Genomic DNA, 21,088 nt, shown 5'->3' on the forward strand with positions numbered 1-21,088 from the left:
TGTATCATGAAAGGATTCACACGGTACGTGTCTACGGTTCTATACAGCACCAAGAAAGGTTCTGCTATTGTTATGTTGTCAAGCTTGTGAAAATAGCAGAGAAAAAAATTTACATAGAACCATTTACACTATATTTTCCATCAATCTGAAGAACACTGTACAACACAGAAAGTCCTGGAAGCATGCTAATGGTTCTTTGAGTGTTGATGGTTCTGCACAGAACAACTATGATTACTGAAAGGTCCCAGGCTTGAATTAAAGGCAGCGATTCAGAACACTGCCCCTCAGTGTGGATCGATATCTGTGCAGGTAAAACATGTCGAGTCCCCACTGAAAATCTGAACAGCTACAGCACAGACGGGCAATTCTGACGGCACAGCTCTGAAAGAAGCTCTAGCTGAATTTATTTGTAAAGTCAGTCTCTAACAGCTTAACTTTTCACTTTTCTCCTTCACACTGAACGCTGCCACTGGGTCTTTCTCCCGCCAGCCGTGACGTCACATCCATACCCTCTACACAGGTGAAGGTCACCTGACACAACAGAGCGGTGAGTTTGTGTTCTCCTCCAAGTGTGTTGCATGCTGCATTAGGGGCAGCGTAAATGTGTGTCAATATTCCCTTCACAAAACACACACATCTCTCAACAGAGGTGACACTTTCCTCATAAAACAGTCCCAAACCTTTAAAGTTGCTCTTAAAAGAAGAGCAACCTTTGCAAATGCTTCGAATACAGCAAACGAGAAACTTGAAAAACAAAAATAACAAAAAGCAGCTGCATTATTGGCCAAAGCTCATGATCTAGACACAGATTCTATACCGATATAAACAAACGTCTCATTTTCGAATCTATTGAGTAAAACAACTTAAAACCCGAGACAGCTCTGGAGGATTAGTACTGAGACGTCATTTTAGACCACGTTGGAGAACATTTCATTACTAATTTCATATTAAAAAGCTTCTCCAAAAAACACTTCACTGTACGTCATTGTTCACAAGGCTGTATAAGACTTACAGAAGCCTTTAACAACGTGATATAAACATCTACAAGTACTTACCCTCAAGGGTCAGTAGAACGTTTTAAATGTGTTATGTCGACTAAAGCTTGGTGAAATAAGCATTTACAGATGTTTGAGTTTCTTAACGTCAGTTATCATTGAGGGCTTTGTGGCCTGAGCCCCCAAAGGCTGGACAGAGGGGGCTCACTACAGCCTCATCGCTGGCCATGCCCTGCCCTGGCTCAATAACTTCGACCTGGGACGAAGACGTGGACTGAGCTTTGGCTGAGACCATTTAACTCCTCTTTACTCCCTTTACTCTTAATCCTTTTTCCTCCTCGGAGTGGCCTGGCCATTGCCACACGTGTTTAATATCCTTATGATAGGACACCTACAGCAAAGTGTTCACACACTATACACTCAAACACACACACACACACACACACACAGAGATATATAGGCATTATAGGTTTACAACAGCAAAAATAGAGTCAAAGTCTAAAAAACTGATCAAGGCATACATTTACAGCACAGTATTCAAGCTTCTAACAGTCACAATATAAACTTGAACATTCTGCTTTTATTATATATGTATTTATGCTTTTATTGCGTAGCTAGAAGAGTTAACAGTTGCTAAGCAACTCCTGTTCATTACTATCTTTAGCTCAAGACTCTCAGACCCAAGAAAGTAAACCAAACGGCCAAAATATTGCACCCACTGACAGGAGAAGTGAATAACACTGAGTCTGGTTACAGTGGCATCTGCCGAGCAGTGGGATACATCAGGCAGTTTAAGTGCTGGATGCAGGAGAAAATAAGCAAACGTCAGGATCTGAGCCGCTTTGACAAGGACCAAACTGCTATGGTCATAACATAACGGTCAGAGCATCTCCAAAATGGTGTTCCCAGTATATAATGGTTAGTGCGAACCAAAAGTGGTACAAGTAAGGACAGACCTGCAAGAGCCTCGCGGGAGCCCAAGGCTCACTAAGGCACAAGGCACTGAACACCAGCCCGTCTGATCTCACAGAAGAGCTACTTCCATTTACCTGCTGAAAACACAGCTCGCTGCATATGAGGCTGCCTACCCATGATGTCCCTTCCGTTCCCTCACGCATCAGTTGTCCCTCCTTGGCATAGGTTGGTAGGTACTAACCATTCCATACAGGGAACACTTCATAAGACATGCCATTCTGGAAATGCTCTGACCATAACATAATGACCATCACAGTCTGCCCATTGTCAAAAGTGTCTTTCACCCATTAATCCTGCTTCCAACAAATCAACTTCAAAAACTGACGTAATATATTTGACCCCTTCACAGCGGCCACTGTAACCACATAATCAAGTCTATTCACTTCATTTCTCAGCGGAAATATGGGATCAAAATATACCCTATGTAATACCCATGTATCCTATGTACAGTACTGTGCTGACATTTCATTTCATTTCATTTCCAGTCGAACATAATGCCACCTGATTGTTCCAAATGAGGTGCACATCGGTCACATTAGCTAGCAGATGCACAAGTGGGCTAGCACTTCATGTAGTGTGTACACCGGGTGGAGAGAGAGAGAGAGAGAGAGAGATATTCCTGGCATCCGTCTGAGACATCACTAGGGATCAAACTCGCCATCTCTGGTTTATAGCACTGCACCACTCCGGACCCCTTTTTTACCTTCGGTAATAGGACTTAAACACTGAAAGTGAGTCTCATTAAAAAGTTAGGAAGCTGTTATAAAGATTGAAAATGAAAAATAAATTCTGGGATTTCTTTTATTTTTTGTGATTTTTGGTTAAATCACTATTTTCTGCCCCCACCCCCCCCCTTGCTTTTAATGACAATGGAATAAATGGTGTTTTTCCACAGTACTGTACATGAGCTATAATTCTGTGTGATTCTGATAACTGCGAGAAGGTTTTCACTGGTGACTTGATCACAACAATAATCATCTATTTCTTCTAAAACGTGCAAATCCAGCAAATAATCTCAAGAGTGATCAAATCAGAGGTGGGTCAGTATAACACCAATGGATTTGTACTGTCCTGAGTATTTACAAATGCTAATACTCTTCTTTTACTTAGAGTATATCTAGGGCTGGACGATACGGGCTAAATTTATATTGCGGTATATTTCCTAATTTTGGTTGATACGATATTATTCCAATATCGACGTGAACAGTATAAAATCCACTGGAAAACGTCCAAGAACAAACAACATGACATCACCCTCAAACATAAACCTACTGGCTTTGCCATCAATAATTTTAAACTAAATTTAAAACTGAGGGCAGTGAACAGATGACAGCGCCCTCTAATGACCATCCGTCAGTGGCAGATGTTGCAAATAATGTGTACTGGAGTACTGCAAATGTGTTTAAACACCATATAATTGTTATTAAAACGTTTTATATTGCGATAAATATCGATACTGAAAAATTGTCCAGCCCTAAGTAAATCAGTATTTCCATTCTCCTCCACTTCCTGCATGTTCTGTGATGGTGTGTTGTTGCTGAGAGACTGTGACTTGGTCACATCACTGACTCTTGAGCTTCAGATGTTTATCTTGAACCAAATAATCCAGAAAAAAAACAGAATACTGAATTCTGTTGCAGTTCCTGTGCTGACAGACGCTGGATATTCTGAGAATTTCCACTCACCACAATCGCTCTGGACTTCAGGAGCTTACACAGTTAAACAATTTGGAATTAAAGTTTGAGTGTAGTCAGTATTTTACAGAAACATGACTTTCACTGGAGGATGGATTTAGACTCTACCCACCTCTGATACACTCCTCTTTATTAATGACCTCACAGAGTCTAGGTAATCGAGGCCTAGTTCAAGTGTCTTAGGACCTAAAATACAACATCAGGGATTTACTGAGAGGGTTACACAACGTGGCCAAATATTTGTGGACGCCTGCAATGAAAATCAATGGTGTTAATCAAAGGTGTTTCACTCCTCTGTTCTGCAGTGACCAATGTGTCCACAAACCTTCGGCCAGTCAGCGGTAAAATGTATTAATTCACACTCTGAATGAAACAGTACTGACCAGGGGCAGCTGTGGCTCAAGTCTCTGGAAAAACATAGGGATTGTGGCAAATATTCACATAATTTAAGGGAAAGAAATGTGTGCAATTGAGGCTCAAAACAGCCTTACATTCAGAGAGAGAGAGTGAGAGAGTGAGAGTGAGAGAAAGAGAGAGAGAGAGAGAGAGAGAGAGAGTGTACCAAGTCTCTTGATTCACATTAAGTTCTATTCAGAGCAACTGTGACTCATGTAAACAATATTATTAAGTGGAACCCAAGAATTTGTTGAGGCTATGATTCACAAAGAGACAGCAGGCTTCAAACAGAGCTCACACACACACACACACACACCACACACTCACAAACACACACACACACACCCTGACTGAGAGCTGGTATATGTCTGAACAGCTGATAAATATAAAGTGGTGGTTAATGCTGAAATCTCTTAGAAAACCACAGATTTCTCCTAAAACAGCACATAAATGGTCAGCCAACGATTCAAAGTTTACATTTAGGAAAATAGAATGTGTGAAAAGCATTTTTAAACCAGTGAAAGGGTGACACAAGGGTGACACAGAATAAAAAAAAGAATGGTTTCTAAAGTCAAGAAGCTGGAGAAGCAGCAGCTGAAGTGATATTTTACCAAAAATCTCTCAAAACACTCAAACGGCAGTTTGATGTCTCAGTTAAATTGTTGACTACGTTTCGGAGTCCTATAGATCCTCTTTATGAACATATATTCAGTCTGAAAATTCAAGATGGACTGATATGCTTTAGAGGTGTAATGATACACTGGATTCAATATGATTCTCCATTCTGGGCTCATGATGCGATCTCTGATTCTACTTCAGATTTCAGAGCTGTGGTCTGCTGAAGTGTTAAAGAGAAAACTAAACTGAACTATGCAAGGATTCAACTTAATTAAAGGTAAGTGGCTGTGATCAAGTACAGACTAAAAATCAGTAGACGCAGAGGTCGGGGAACTTCATCTCATAGACGGGTACAGACTGGTACTGGGTGTGGCCTGTTGCCACAGTAACGGTTCCAGAGGGGCTGGGGGGTGGGCTGTAAAGAAATTGACAGGAGAAGAAGCCAATCACATAACATTTAAAGTACAGGAGCATTTTAATATGAACACAGCACTATGAAAGATGCTGAAAAGTTAAAGGAGCAGTAAGTCATTTTTAGAGATTCAGTACTTAACCAATTTCAAAACATGCAGGAGACCCACTCAGACTATAATTTGGGTAATTCAGAGATCACAAGGCAATGTCAGTTCAGCCCAATAATTAATAATCACTTTCATAAATACTGTCCACTACTTTCTGGCAGTGACTTGTTGCTCCTTTAAACAGTAAAAAAGGCATTTTTAAACCAGCACACAAACATTAAACTCACCGTATGGTGAGCTCAAAGATCTGCGCCAAACGATCATGCAGCAGGTTCGCCTAAAACAGACAGAAGGAGGAAGATATTTGTGTCAAACATCTGGAGGCTAACTGCATCGCTTTCTTTTATACAAATAAAACCCGTGGCCCTTGAGGAAAAATTTACAAAAACTGTTTCAACAAGAGACCTCACCTCTCATGAGCGCTGATATAAAATACACAGCAGCTTTAAATAAAGCACAAACATAGACTTACGGCCTTTAAGTCAGGAGGCCGCAGTGGCCTGGAGGTGAGGGATCCCCAGAGCTGGCAGGTGACTAAAGTGCCCTTGAGCAAGGTGCCTAACCCGCAACTGCTCCCCTCTCAGATGTGTGTGCTCACTGCCCCCTAGTGTTCACTAGTGTGTGTAAATGTGTGTGTCACTGCACAGATTGGGTTAAATGCGGAGAACAAATTTCTCTGTGTGTGAGTGTCCAATAAAATGACTCTGATTTTCACGCTAAGTGCAATTTTTAGATATGGAAAAAAAGTTTTAAAAAAGTGAAAAAAATAAAATAAATATTAACAGTGTTTTTCACACCGAGTCTAAAGCTGACTGTGACGCTGCATCAGATTTTGAATTAGAACCTGTTCTAGTTTCTGTATTTTACAGATGGTTTAATATCTGGTGACCAATGAGCGCCGTTGTCATGGTTACAGATCAAACAAATGAGCAGGAAGACAGCAGAGGAACAGCTCGTCTTGTTAGTAGCAGAACACAAAGCTTAAAACATAACCAACACGCTGAGAACTAAAATGTAGTGGTTAATGAAAGCACAGTCCCTAACTCCCACAGTGAGCTTCGGAAACACTGATAAACTCCCGTGTCGTTCTGGAGAATGGGGGGGATTCAGTGTTGCGTTTAGTTGCAGTGTTTAGAGTAAATTGATAAATTCATCACTGTTCCTACAGTAAACAAATCCATTTATTCTTCCTCTTTCAGCGTATTCCCTTGATTTCAGAGTGCTGAGAAACAATTGTACTCTGTGTGAAAAGGCCTTTACACCAAGTCACAAGCCAATGTGCAAGAAAATGTTTATATAAAAGCAATATCACACTTGAGGTCGCAGTGTTATTGAACATCAGCAGCGCTGGGTTCATCTTCCCTCAGCCGCATCACAGCTCTGCTGATATTCAGTAGGACAGCACCACTTTGAGTGTGATATCACTTAAAAGTGTCTAGGTTTTCACGAGAAGCACATGTACAACAAAACACACACACACACACCTTAGACTCGCAGTGGGCAGCAATCTCTTCAAACGGAGCTTTCTGGAACTTCTCCATCACCTGCCGCCTCTTCTCTCTCTCCTGCTCCTCCAGACCGGTGGTGTCTGAGAGAGCGATGGAAAAGGGATAAAAATTATTTACAAACATAGACATTCATAAACATACACACAAAATGAAAGATGCAGGTAAATAAAGCAAAATGGGCATTTCAAACTCACCAATGGCCTTCTTTAGAGTCTCGAAGGTGATCTCTTCAGCCAGAGCTGACTAAAAAAATGTCATATTTGCAGTGAGTCAGACATTTACACTGAACAATGACATTTATATTCTGCATTTAGTCTGTTCTGAGTAAAAGATAAGATAAGAATAAAGTTATAAATCTGAAAAAAAAATTTATAGAGGTGTAAATATTTTAAAACCTCTAATTATTTTAATGCATCTTATTTATTTTGTCATCTGCCCCTGACACAGAGAACTGAAGCCCAGACACTGCCAGAAACCTCCCTCAGGGGAAGATGGCATTCCTCTGAGTTAGGTAACAGGAGGTGTGCAAGAGACCAGAGACTCTGCTTAGAGCTTGTAAATATGTAAACTCAACTGGGCCATATTTTTATATTGTTGCTTGGAAGTAAAAAAGTGGTTACGATATGTTGTGTGTCTTTTCTCAGTTTAGGTCAGCAGTCCACTGTGATGGGCTAATCTCTAACTGGCAGCTGACAGCATCCAAAATCCACCCATTTTCTGCTCATTTAATCTAATTTCAAAATCTTTGGATGAACAAAGTTACATTCACAGAACACAGTGCTCCCTGCAGAAAGTAAAAGAGGCAGAAACTCAATATCTCTAAATGTTTTTGTAACTATAAATGAGCAAATGGCTGTGGTTTGAGTCGATCAGTTTTTCAGTATGTTACAAAAGCAGATATTGATTTTTATTTACTCTAAAAGCACTGCTCTGTTAACTACTAAAGATAAATCCACAGAGAGGCACTTCTGAAAGTAATAGATCCATTCTGATCAAGCTCAGTTTGTTCACATATGTCCATAAACACATGCACTTACCTGTGATTAATTGTGATTAACTGAGATTATCTACACTGGGTGATGTGATTAATCACCCATAGTTTAAAAATAAAATCAGTAGACACCTCTAAAATAGAAATAAAATTAACAAAAACACAAAAGTATTGGTGCAATAAAATTCACTGAAGATAGACTTACAGAATAAGATTAAGTGTGTGTGTGTATTTACTTGGTCAGGTAAGCTGTTGGACAAAATGTCCACCTGGAGCGAGATAGTGTCCACAAAACTCTTCCTCCGAGTCAGACGGTCTTCATCTGTGGATGAAAAGTAAAGATGACATCATTTGTGAACAAGACTGGGCACTGATTTTGACACACAGTGAACCGATATCTTCACTTTGATTTATGTGATATCAGAGCTGGGAGAGTGTTAGGTTTGTGTGCAGAATGAGAAGTAACTGCTAATAATATGGTCAACTTAAATGAGACATATGCTCTATGGACAACACTCTAAAACAATGACTGTAGACAAACTCACCAGGCCATGGATCCGAACGAGGGCAACACAATTACAGCACAATTAATATCTTTTAGTTTTATTACAGAGCACAGAAATGCTTCATCACACAATCTACGTCTAAGAGATCAGCAGACTGCAAGGAGCTAGAGGCTTTACAGCTGAAATAGGGTGCCACAGTTAATGCTCCCTGTAAACAGCCTATAAAGCTGGTGTTCATGTTTCATATTCCTATTAATCCTAATCAGCTGTAGAGGGGAACTCATTTCCTACACTCCTCCAAAAGTTATGGCAGTTTCTACAGAGGTGGAGTCTAGAGGAGCAGCAGCAGAGACTCTATTCCCGATTACAGCTCAGTGGAAAACATCACAATGATTCAGAAACTGTAATTTTATGGTAAAGTATTACATAGTGTCCCTTTAATATCTGACAAAATCTGCTGGAGAGATGGTGGACAGTTTAAGTGGAGATCTGAATGAAGTCTCACACTGAGCTCATATTAGTGAGATCTTGAAGGCTGCTACAGGAGACACTTGGCCACTGTCGCTATGGTCAATACAGAGTGATTGCTAGGCAACAAAGGCTTCAGGTAACTAAGGGGCTGCTTGTATCAGATACTATAATAGCACTATAAAAACTATAAATGTGCTCACACACACACACACACTTTCTCCACTACATATACCTCTAGACGTCTGTTTGCATCTGTGTACAATCTTCCCTACTGTATAAAGCACTACATTGAGTTTCGACACACACACACACACACATACAAAGAAAGAACAGAAGACAGAGAGCTTAAAACACGACAAAGAATTTAAACAATAATCTGTTTGTGTGTGTGTGTGTGTGTGTGTGTGTACCTGTAACTTGTGGTACGTATAGTACTGTGAGCCTCTCCGTGTTGTACCCTGTTCCAGAGAGAGCTTCAGCGAGATCAGACGTCTGGAAATAGATCCCACTTTCCTCATGGTCCAGAGAGTCTGGAAAACTGAAAACACACACACACAAAATGAAGCACTATTTATAACATTAATTTCTGTAACCATTAATTAATCACAATCCCCTCATTGATTTAACTTGACCCCAGAGGGTTTTAATGTGAAGCTCCATCAGTTTGTAGGCGTAGTTCTAGAAAAAATGCACCGGAGCTTTATTTGTTTATGAAATTATGGAAACATTTATAATTCATGTTCAGACATGTACACACATACTCGCATTCATTCACACATCTCCCTGCATACTCACACACACTTCTCTCGGAAGACGTGATCAGGAAGCAGGTAGGGAGCGTCCATATTCCTCAGATCTATCACCTACAGAGAGGAGAAGGGACGTCAGCTGGCTTTGATTTGTGTTTATGGTTCTCACTCGTGTACAATTACAGACACTCTGTCATTCAGTAGTCTGTCCAGACAACAACGACGAGCCCTGGTTCGAAGCCCTCTACAGAGTCTAAATCTAAAAGGAAATAAACAGCACGTTCCTAGTTGAAGTTGAAGTCAAGTTGGAATCCAAACAGAACTTGTTTATGTTGCATGTTAATACTGAGGGAATAAACAGAGTCTAATCCTGCAGACTCGGCATCAGATTTGGAGAAAACTGTATTTCTCACCCATGTCAACTCGACTCTTTTGCTCTTCCACTGCCCAAATCAGGCCCTGGTCCTGGAACCGGGTTCTTGTTAAGTCTCTGTGTGCTTACGGTTCCAGCCGAGCCGAGAAGGTACTAAATGTGAGGTGTAAACCCTGCAGAGTTCTGATTGGCCGGAGACCTGTCAATCACCACGAAACACAGAGCTCCAGCACAAACTCACCGCTTGTAAAATCTTTGAAGTTACAGCAGCTTTCACATTCGTTTTTAATCCAACTCTCAGCAGCAGCTCGTAACATTCCCCCGAGGGGTTTTTGAAGAAGTTCAAACGCTCCTTGGGTCGGTGTTTTAGGAAAATCTCCAACGAAAGTGTGACATGTGACAAGGAAAACTGCTCTGTGAGAACTGGGGGCGGAGCCGTGTTCAGTACAAACGAGTAAACAGCACCTGACTTTACCGCCGTGTTGTTGTGGTTTTCATAGTCCGTGAGAGTGGAAAAATGACACGCTAAAAGCGAGTCGAGTCAAACCCATGCAGTGTAAAAGCCCCATTAGAAAGCCCACAAACACTGACTGTGGGATCTTGTTTCAGTGAATGTGCACATACAACAAAAAAAGTATTCTCATATTTTTTCATAATACGAAAATCAGCAACTCCTTCAATAACCACATCACTGAATCTTCTCACATTTGACAAGGTACTGAGTCAAACTCAATTCTAACATGAAAACAGAACGCTTCAAAAACCAAATCAACCCGTCTCTGACTGATCTCAGACTAAATCGGCTAAATGATGCACAAACACAGAGGTCTGTTTCATAGAAAGAGTCATTTACAACATCGTTTACTTTAATAATAATTATAGAAAAGCACAATACACAGAAAATCATGCAAAAACATGCAAAATGACTAAAAGGGCCCATGTATTTACATGTAATTGTAAAGTAATAAATAATATCAATGTCTGTGTGTGTGTGTACCTTGCTGACATGCTGACAGAAAGCCGGGATGGCGATCATTTGGCTCAGAAAGTTGAAGTAAGCAGCCACTAGTGCCATGATTCCACATCGAATAAACATCGGCATGTTCTCCTCATTGGCCAAAGCCATGTCCTGCAGCCAATCACAGCAACAGAGCCAGAGAAGTGATTTACATATTGTCACTGTCCAATTAAAAACATGCATCATCAGGAGTGTGTTCCTCACTGCTGCAGTAACAGTCTCTTCTCTTCGTTTGTTGGCCTTACAGCACATCAACGTTTGAGAAAAGCAGCTGATTTTACTCGTTATTAGGGACGTCTATAAACTTTTAGAATTATTGTGAGTTACAAGTCAACCCTAGTGTGAAGATCATCGTAGCAGGGAGAGAGAGTGTTCAGTGTGATGCTCACTTTTGGAAAAGCCGGCCCAGGTGTGTACAGGTGTGTGTTTACCTGAAGGGCGAGAGAGACGCGGATGAGGTCTATCACCACCTCCTCGTTGGCAAGTTCTATGGTGAGAAGAGCCAAAGCTGTGAAGAGAAGCTCAAAGTTCTTCTGGACGTTATCCTCCTCTTTACAGCCAAGATATATGTGTCTGTACAACAGCTGACCATGCTGCAGAGAGAGAGAGAGAGAGAGAGAGAGAGAGAGAGAGAGAGAGAAAGAGAGAGAAAGAGAGAGAGAGAGAGAGAGAGAGAAAGAGAGAGAAAGAGAGAGAGAGAGAAAAAGTTTTCATCAGAATTCTAGAACTTTGTTTCCATAGCAGCATTGGAGAGGAAGAATGAGCCAGAGTGTGTGTGTGCGTGTGTGTGTGAGAGAGAGAGAGAGAGAGAGAGAGAGAGAGAAAAAGAGAGAGAGAGGGAGTGTGTGTGTGTGTGTGTGTTTACCTTCTTCATGAAAAGGACGTCTTGTTTGGAAATCTTCTCTCTCTTTATCTTCAGTGCGGCTACATTAGGAATAATTCTGGATAAAAACAAGGACAGTGCCACTATAACCTTTTTTTCCCCCATTTTCGGACCTAATCTGAAAACACTAGCTTCACTTTACATTTACTGATTAATGAACGGCGGTAACACTCCATACACTAGATGTAGGAACATGGCTATGAGGATTTGATGGCATTCTGTCATTATAATGCACAGAAGTTATGTAAAATTCATTCATTCATTCATTATCTGTAACCGCTTATCCAGTTCAATTGGGCGCAAGGCGGGAATACACCCTGGAGGGGACGCCAGTCCTTCAAAGGGCAACACAGACACACACACATTCACTCACACACTCACACCTACGGACAATTTTGAGTCACCAATCCACCTACCAACATGTGTTTTTGGACTGTGGGAGGAAACCCACACGGACACAGAGAGAACACACCACACTCCTCACAGACAGTCACCCGGAGCGGCAATCGAACCCACAACCTCCAGGCCCCTGGAGCTGTGTGACTACGACACTACCTGCTGCGCCACCGTGCCGCCCGTTATGTAAAATCCATTTTAAAAATAACAAAAATCGTTTTCCACATCCACTCTCCTGAAAATTCACAGTTTGGAAATTTAAAAAGTTTTGATCCGACATCAAAGACACGTGAGCACACAGATGAACAGAATTACAGGAAGACGTACCGGATGCCGCGGAGTTTGGCGCGGTTGTCATGGCGATCAATGATGTTGTGCAGGATCTCGAGGACGAGCTGCCGGAGCTCACTGTCCTCCATCAGAGAGATGGAGCAGAGCGGCTCCAAAAATGTTGCCGGCAAACCTGCACTCATCGTCTTAGACTTGAAGCCAGATGTCACCTGTGGACACACACACACAAACACACACACACACACACACACACACGACAAATCCAAATGTTTGTAGACACCAAGAATATAGATAGTATCAAGAAAATGAAGGGTATAAAGTAAAAGAAAGATCCAACAAAATTAAATATATAATTGAAATTCTCATTCACTTTATGTCCAAAAGTTTTAGACACCTCTTATAATGAGTGAACTATTTAAGGTGAAGACCAAAGCATTCTTTTGTGCACATACAGTGTGTTTAGTCTATAGAAAACAGTCAACTCTGGAGCAGCTGCTCATGAGCCTAAGGTGATATAACAATGTAAAGCCCTCCAGCATTTGATTCTTAAGCAGAGGAACTGTGTTCTCTGGAGCGCCTCTGGGACAAGCTGAAGCGTTTGTGATCCAGAGCGAAAATCCGTACCGCACATCACTAACCTTTATGTGGCCGAATGCCATCAAACCGTCACAGCAAAAAGAAAATAATCCCTGATGAGTTCTAATGAAACACCGGCTCCCCAGGTGTCCACAAACTCGTTACTAACTGTTGTGCTGATTAGCCCGTTCTTAATTATTAACCTTTTCCTTTTTAGATGATAAGCCATTCAGTAACACACAAACACACACACACACACTGTAAATACACACTATGACATGTCAATACAGAGAGGAGAAAAAATAAAAGCAGAATGATCTGTAATCACTCCGTAACTAATCTCCAGAGCAGGACATGCAAATGAGGCTTGGTTGGCAGAAAACAATTAACATGCCTCGTCTCCATGGCGACTGACGACTAAATCAGGGCACCTAAACGAGCTAATTACTGTTCCTCCAGTTCTTTAAGCAGAGCTTCATTACTGACTGTTTAAGGCGGTAGGCATCAAAGCAGAACTGCAAAAACACAATTACAGAAATAAACAATGGGAGAAACACACTTTTTTCCCCCCACACACAATGTGCAGCAGAAGTATTCTCTAAACATATCCATAAATACTATTAGACTAGGATTAACCCTTCCCTAACCCTACTAACCCTTGCCTTACCCTTACTCTAACCCAATCTAACCTTGACTTCATGGCATGGTATAAGGATTATTTTTTTCTTTCTTAGGGTGCAACAGGCAGTGTCTCTGTCACAGCTGCAGGGTCCTGGAGGTTGTGGGTTCGTGTCCTGCTCCAGGTGACTGTCTGTGAGGAGTGTGGTGTGTTCTCTCTGTGTCTGTGTGGGTTTCCTCCGGGTGACTGTCTGTGAAGAGTGTGGTGTGTTCTCCCTGTGTCTGCGTGGGTTTCCTCCGGGTGACTGTCTGTGAGGAGTGTGGTGTGTTCTCCCTGTGTCTGCGTGGGTTTCCTCCGGGTGACTGTCTGTGAGGAGTGTGGTGTGTTCTCTCTGTGTCTGCGTGGGTTTCCTCTGGGTGACTGTCTATGAGGAGTGTGGTGTGTTCTCCCTGTGTCTGTGTAGGTGTGAGTCAATGTGTGAGTGTGTGTCGCCCTGTGACAGAATAGAGCCCCCTCCAGGGTGTGTTCTCGCCTTGTACCCAGTGATTCCGGGTAGGCTCCGGACCCACTGCCGCCCTGAACTGTTTCCAAATTATGTCCAAAAATCATATAATTACAATTTAGAAATTAATATACAATACTTTGTAATGTTCGAAAATGTCATTTTAACCTTAAACTCAAATAGAATCTGTCAAGATGCTCCTGGAAAGTTGGAAAAACAACCCACACACACACAAACTGGTGAGTATGTGGCACTCTAGCTTGTTAACTGACAGGTTTTTGCTCTTCAGACTGAGACCCAGCTGCAGCTGCAACACACACACACACACACACACACACACACACACACACACACACACACACACACACACACACAGGGCGGGTGGCTATAATGTCAGAGATTCAATGCCAGCAGTCCACAACTGCGTCTCTTTCGTCTCCCCAAGTCCAGACACACAATCAGAGGACCAAGCAGACATTACAAGCCAATCTCAGAGCTAAGCCGTCACACCTATAACAGCATAATTAATGTATGGCATATACGTGATGCATCAATCCCAGCGCTTAAATCAGCAGTAAAGAGAGAGACATAGAGCAAGAGGGAGAGAGACATATAGAAAGAGAAGTAAGTGAAGCATTCATACCATAATCAGAGAACTGAGGAGCATCATCTGAATCCGCTTAGTTCCCTGGTGTCTGAGAGAGAGAAGAGACAGAGGAAAAAGAAGGGAAGGAAAACACACAGATAGAGAGAGAGAGAGAAAGAAAAGTGAAACAAAAGCAACAAAGAGAGGAAATGAAATGGACCAAATAGAAAGCAAGAGAAAAGAAAAACAGAAAGAGAGAAGAGTAAAGAAAGGTGCAGAAAAGAGAGAGAGATAGAATGAGTGGTAAATACGCAATGACACTTGCAAATTCACTTTAAATATTAATTTAAAAGAAAACTCTGAAAGGAAACCACCCCATACCCAATTTTGACTGTGTCCAGCGTGTGGCATGGGGTTCCGTAAACGGGAACCTTCCCCATAATAAACATCATCACTTCAGCACGCTGATAATCTGGGAGATTCCCTCCAAAGAACCCTGTAAAGACACAGACACACACACACAGACACACAGACACACAGACACACAGACACACACACAAAGAAAAACACAACCTGAGCATAAAATCATTAGAGGCAGCTTCTCAAAAAGATTTCAATAAATATCCTAAAACCAATCAATCCTGATTTGTTCACAGGTCTGATCTACACTGGTGTTAAATGTCAGGGTTCAAAGTAAACGTGTTTGGCTGATTGCTTAATTGATAAATTGATGAACTAACCAATGGTCTGGATGATGGCGTTTTGGACGATCCGCTCCTCGTTTTCTTTTCCACGATTAGATGAAAGGCTTGTGCCAGAATTCCTCCGGGAACCTTCACCGAGCTCAAAATCCACACTCATCCGCAGGTGCTTCAGCAGCGTGTCAAATACCTCCAAAACAGTGGGGCCTAAATACACACACACACACACACACACACAAACAGACATTTAACACCTGGAACTGCTGCTATCATAATAAAACCTCATATGCCCAAAATGGTAACGTTACAGGAGATGGATATTCCTAAGATCTCCCAAAAGTGGAGCTGAAGATAAAAACCAGGACCTAAACCCACCACTGCCCTCTCCCTAAACCTGAGCCCAGAAAACAAATCCACTGCCCTCTGTGTCCATTCCTCCACTGGGTGAAGAACAACTCGAAACTATGGGTCTGAAAGGACACGGAGGCAGAAAGACACCCACACAGAGAAAAGGAAACTGACACAAAAGAAAAACTTATGCAGATAAAGCACAGAGCTGAGCAAGAGAAATGGAGAATAACTGTTAAAATAATGTCATTTTAATAAACACTTTCTTGACATGTTACCAATTTGGAGATACGAGGCTTTGGTCAGATGTCACTCGGACTAAAGGAAAGTGGCTTAATCTAGGTGTAGTTACTATGCTGCACAGCTAGGTGGAGACATTGGCAACTACAGAGAAAACAGAGCTATCTTCAACCAAATGTATTTTGTCCAAATCGGGACGCTTTGTGACCTCCAGTCTACCGTGGCACATTGAGGCCATTAACTGTCAACGTTCAGCTGAGATGTTTCCAAAAATGTATAAAATGTCGTCACTTACATTTAAAGAATCATGACGCAGATTCCCAAAAGCTTTAAAGTAAACTGAAGAGAGGATGTTTACTGTTTTGCTCACTCCACCACTGAAAGGTTGGTTGGTGGTTCAGAACTTGGGGTCTGCACTTTAAACACTGCATGTTCAAATAGATGTAGACAGTAGGGGTAGGCGATAAGGCCCTAAAATAACACCATGATATTTCAGGGTATTTTGGTGATAACGATATTCTTGCCGATATGAAGAAGAACAAATTACTGCAACAAAATTTATATGTTTATTAAATTTAATATATTTAATATATTTAACATATATTTTACTACAAATGTAACAGTTTCAAGAATTCAGAAGCGGTGACCAAAATAAATCTGTAAACATTTGCTTACTTTGAAAAAAAAAAATGTAGCGTATAAATCTACCACACAGCCGTTCATTTTTGTTGCAGTAATCTGTTCTTGAAGTTAATAAAAGTATTTTTCAGTGTTTGTTCGTAATGCCAAGAACATCGTTATCACCAAAATAGCCTGATTAATAACCTTCAGTTCAGGAGAAATGTTGGATTAGCAGGGCTTCCACATATTTTTAGCCGTGTAGTGCACGCTACAAAAAGGATATGGAACTGTGTCTGCATGAATATGAATGAGACAAAAGCTTCGGAAACATTTTATCAGAGAAATAAAAGAACGCCATTATCGCTAACCTTTGAGACGAGAAATTCAATAATAAATCACAGGCCCCCTATTGGGTTACACACACACACACACATACACACACTTACACACACAAAATAGGGTCATGAGTTGTTCAATTTACCTCTTCAAAGCTGAGAAATAAAGGCCTTGGGAGACAAAGCTCTCATTGTTTTCCCCTTCATTTTATTTAAATACAGGCCTTTGATCTTGGTAATTAGCACCGCGCTACACCAGACAAAACAATTCAAACATTTTCTGGACAAAAAGCATCGACGCCACTTTTGCTCTAATGATTACAGAGCGGGGAAAAGAAGGCAGAACCTTGAACTAATCAAACAGCAAATCAATACAAAGCACAAACTGAAATCGACACTTACATAATCTCAAAAAAACAGGCTGGAGGTTTCAGCTCGGCTGGGATTGGATTTTATCAATGTGACAAAACTCTAGTCTGCGATACGTTCAATGGGCCTAAACATTGCAAGGGGTTTGCATTTGGACAGGACTAAAATCACCAGGGTAGTTTTGCGTTTGGTGTAAATCATGGAGATATGTATTTAGTTGACAACAAAGTCAAAAGTATAGGACAGTGTTTGGTAAAAAACTTCGAGGTGTGTTTCCAGACAGGACTAAAATCACAAGAGTAGCTCCAGTGACAGTAATTCAGCTTGAAATGTCCTGAAACCTTTTAAAAATTACTTTACATTTATTCATTTAATGTTTATTTACTTTAAAAACAAACTGACATCTGCCTGGAGAAGCAAGGAGGTGTGTATTTAGATGGGAAGAAAATCACAGAGGAGCAACTAACTGTTGAAAAGGAAACTAATTTAGAACCCAATTAAACGTAATCCGATCCCAGCAGAGCTAACAATGTTTCAACTGTGGAACCTACCCAACCACAGACTGGGTGGAGAACATGGAGGATTGACAAATGTGTAACTATTCTGACTTTTAGGAGCTGTTAGACCTGAGAGACAAATGTGGAGAGAGAACAAGAAAAAGAGAAAAGAGAGAGAGAGAAAGGAAGGGTGCAGAGAAATTGATAAAAAGGATGAGAGGCAAAGAAACAGACACAAACATAAAATGAAAGCAAGAAAGAAGAAAAGAAAGAGAAAAGAGAAAAAAAGAAAGAATAAAGACAAAGAAAACAAAAGAACATTCAGCAGCAGAGAGAGTTTAAAAAAGTTATTTTTAAAATGTCTATTTTATAATGTGCAATTATTTGTCATTTTACAACGTACAAGTACGTGTCTTCTGCATTTAACCCCTCCAGCCGTGGATTGAGGTGGAGCACAGTCCTGTTCCTTCACTCCCACAGCCCCCAATTTTCCTGCCACTTGTGAGAATCGAACCAACGACCTTTCAGTCCACGGCTGCCCATTTATTTATGATTATGATTAGGAAAAACACCCACAAACAATAAAGCAATCACACACTCGGACCACACACACGCTAACAGACATACACAGACGCACTTACCGACCGAGCCCTTGGCTGCTATGGCGACCGTCTCCAATAGCACCTGCACGATACCTGCTCGAACACGAGGTGTGTTTTTACTGTGAGTGTCCAAGTGATTTAACACCTGCTGGATCACATGGTGAGAATGTTGGGCCTGGAACATACACACAGACATACTCCTTTACATTCCCTCTCAGAACACATACACAGTTCTACATAGTGCCTTAAATGTCCAAATATCTGTAGACACGCCTCATGACAAGCAGCTTCTCATGAGGTGGTCTTCATGCTCAGTGCCAAGAGAGTGGTATAAAGGCTGCAGAATGTGACTGTGGAGCAGTGGAACTGTGTTCTCAGGAGAGACAGAGTGGTGTTAGCAAGGAGTCCTCCAACACCAAGCTTGCAACTGAATGCCAGCAAAACCTCACAGATAAACTGCCAATAAATGAATGTAACACGACATCACCCTCCAACAACAGCCTCTGGGCTTTGTCAATATTGATATTTTTAAACTGAATTAAGTTTACAAAAACATTACAAAATTCCAACAGCAACCTCTAATGACCATCAGTCAGTGACAGACACTGTAAATAATGTGCACTGAAATGTGTTTAAAAATCATATCGTTGTTATAGAAACACTTTATATTGCAATATTTATTGTGGTATTGAATTATTGTCCAGCCTTAGATGTAGTATTCCTCTCTCTCTCTCTCTCTCTCTCTCTCTCTCTCTCTCTCTCAAACCCCTTTAAACACCTTTTGTAAATGTGAATCGATTCTCTCTTATCTTTAATAGGAGCTGCTGAACACCTGGGATCAGCTAACAAGAAAATCAAAGGAAAGAGGAGGAGGAGTAAAAAAAAAAAAAAGAGAGAGAGAGAGAGAGAGAGAGAGAGAGAGAGAGAGAGAGAGAGAGAGAGAGAGAGAGTGTCTTGCCTGTATTGAGTACATTATGATTCTGAAGCAGGACACTGCAAATTCATTTGGATCCCAGAGACGATGATTATCCAGATGTCTGAGAAAGAGAGAGAGAGAGAGAAACAATTATTACAAACAAAAATACTACCAAATGAAAAATCTACTATATATTTAAAATATGTATCTGTTGTTTTGAGGTCCTCTGGCCATATGGGAATTTATAAGCTTATTTTATTTCATTTCATTTGTATATATTTGCATGACCTTTAGCATTGACTGAGCTTCATCCTTTCACTCTCAATATTAAGCTGATATTTTAGAAGATTTCTGCTTCATTTTCACATTAAAAAGGTAGCTCTGTGTCCAAATCTTAGAAGCTTCCAAACTGTGATGACAGCAATAAGTATTATTTAACTACTTTTAAAATAAAATGTTTTAAAATGAGACCATTGTGCAAGAAATGAACACAATAGAAATTAGACAAATTAAAACTGTCTGACCTTATTTTAGCCTCTAAACCACTAGGTGCTTTTTCACTCTAGTTTTATTTCCCCTGTTAGAACTACATTTCCCACAAGCCCCTCTTCTCTTCTCTTACTCCACTTTATTGTCATCCTTATCTCCTCCTTTCCTTTTTTTGCTACCATCCTCTCATTTCGTTCTCCTTTTCTCTTCCCTCGCTCCTGACTGTCGCCATGGTGACGTCAATCTCTCTCACTCTCTCCATCCCCCACCCCTCCTTTAGTCTGAGCTATTTTTAGAATGCCTGGAAGTGCCTCCACAATCTCCTCTCCTTCTAAAGCTCTCCCTCACATACACACACACACACCATCAGCTTTATTTCACATCAGAGACACAGATCTCTCCCCTGAAGCTTAAACCCATTTTCTTTGCATACACTTAAAAAAAACATCCACACACTCTCAAACACACACACACAGACACACACTTCAGCCAGACTACAATTAAAGCCTTTTCACATGCAGAAAATGTGAAGATGTTAACTAATCAACACACACAGACAGCATAAAATAAGGTAGGAATATTACTTTTCAATGTGTGTGTGTGTATGTGTGATAAAACACCTGAAAACGAAGCTTTGATATTACCCTCTCACACTCCAGCTCGTCCCTAATTGGCCGCTGACCGAGACGAGACAAAAGCGTCTCATTAGTGAGCCCCGAGAGCACAAACACAGTGCATTAGTCTCAGCTGTTTGTGTGTGTGTGTGTGTCAAAGTTGAGCGCTAACAAAGCCCAAAGAGGATAGAGTCAGCTAGGACGGACACACACACACCAGTATACATTTGATCTATAATCTTAAACCAATACAATCTTATCTATATTGTTCTGCCCCATTTTTAGTCATTGGCGAGTAAAGACACTGGTGCTCAACAGGTTTAGAAGGGAACACTAAGGCCCCGTCCACAAGGATAAATTTTTATTTAAAAGCTGACTTATTATTTTTGACAATATTCCCATCCAGAGGAATACGAAAACGGCTGCATTCTCACGCCAGTCCAGTAGAACCTCTTACAGAGAGAAATCAAAACACCACGAAGCCTGAGAGAAACACTGAGGTTTAATTCTGAATCACTCCATCCTCCCTCTGTAGTGCACTACACACTTCCTGAAACGACTGAATCTAGATCTTAACACTGCAGTATATATTTCTAACACACATCATTTCTATTTATTCATCTGTGTGAATCTGAACTCTAGTGCTGTCTGTGTGTGTACAGTGTAGTTTATGACTGATGTAGTTCAC

General features: G+C 41.0%; 1 protein-coding gene across 2 annotated transcripts in view; it reads right to left on the reverse strand.

Annotated features, from left to right (window-relative positions):
- Nucleotides 1–1,422: 1,422 nt before the first annotated feature.
- Nucleotides 1,423–21,088, reverse strand: part of LOC136675950 (protein EFR3 homolog A-like) — a 45,115-nt gene continuing 25,449 nt past the window's right edge. For both annotated transcript variants that reach the window (XM_066652775.1, XM_066652774.1), the window contains 16 exons: nt 19,340–19,418; nt 18,421–18,556; nt 15,409–15,576; nt 15,050–15,164; nt 14,726–14,777; nt 12,422–12,594; nt 11,681–11,756; nt 11,247–11,408; nt 10,795–10,926; nt 9,471–9,538; nt 9,086–9,213; nt 7,935–8,020; nt 6,902–6,950; nt 6,684–6,787; nt 5,427–5,476; nt 1,423–5,093 (listed from right to left, as the gene is read on the reverse strand). In XM_066652775.1, the coding sequence (XP_066508872.1) occupies nt 4,988–5,093; nt 5,427–5,476; nt 6,684–6,787; nt 6,902–6,950; nt 7,935–8,020; nt 9,086–9,213; nt 9,471–9,538; nt 10,795–10,926; nt 11,247–11,408; nt 11,681–11,756; nt 12,422–12,594; nt 14,726–14,777; nt 15,050–15,164; nt 15,409–15,576; nt 18,421–18,556; nt 19,340–19,418 (1,684 nt within the window). In that variant the 3' untranslated portion in view covers nt 1,423–4,987. The remainder of the gene's footprint in view (nt 5,094–5,426; nt 5,477–6,683; nt 6,788–6,901; nt 6,951–7,934; nt 8,021–9,085; nt 9,214–9,470; nt 9,539–10,794; nt 10,927–11,246; nt 11,409–11,680; nt 11,757–12,421; nt 12,595–14,725; nt 14,778–15,049; nt 15,165–15,408; nt 15,577–18,420; nt 18,557–19,339; nt 19,419–21,088) is intronic.

This window comes from Hoplias malabaricus, chromosome X1 (genome assembly GCF_029633855.1).
Source record: "Hoplias malabaricus isolate fHopMal1 chromosome X1, fHopMal1.hap1, whole genome shotgun sequence".
Taxonomy (NCBI): domain Eukaryota; kingdom Metazoa; phylum Chordata; class Actinopteri; order Characiformes; family Erythrinidae; genus Hoplias; species Hoplias malabaricus.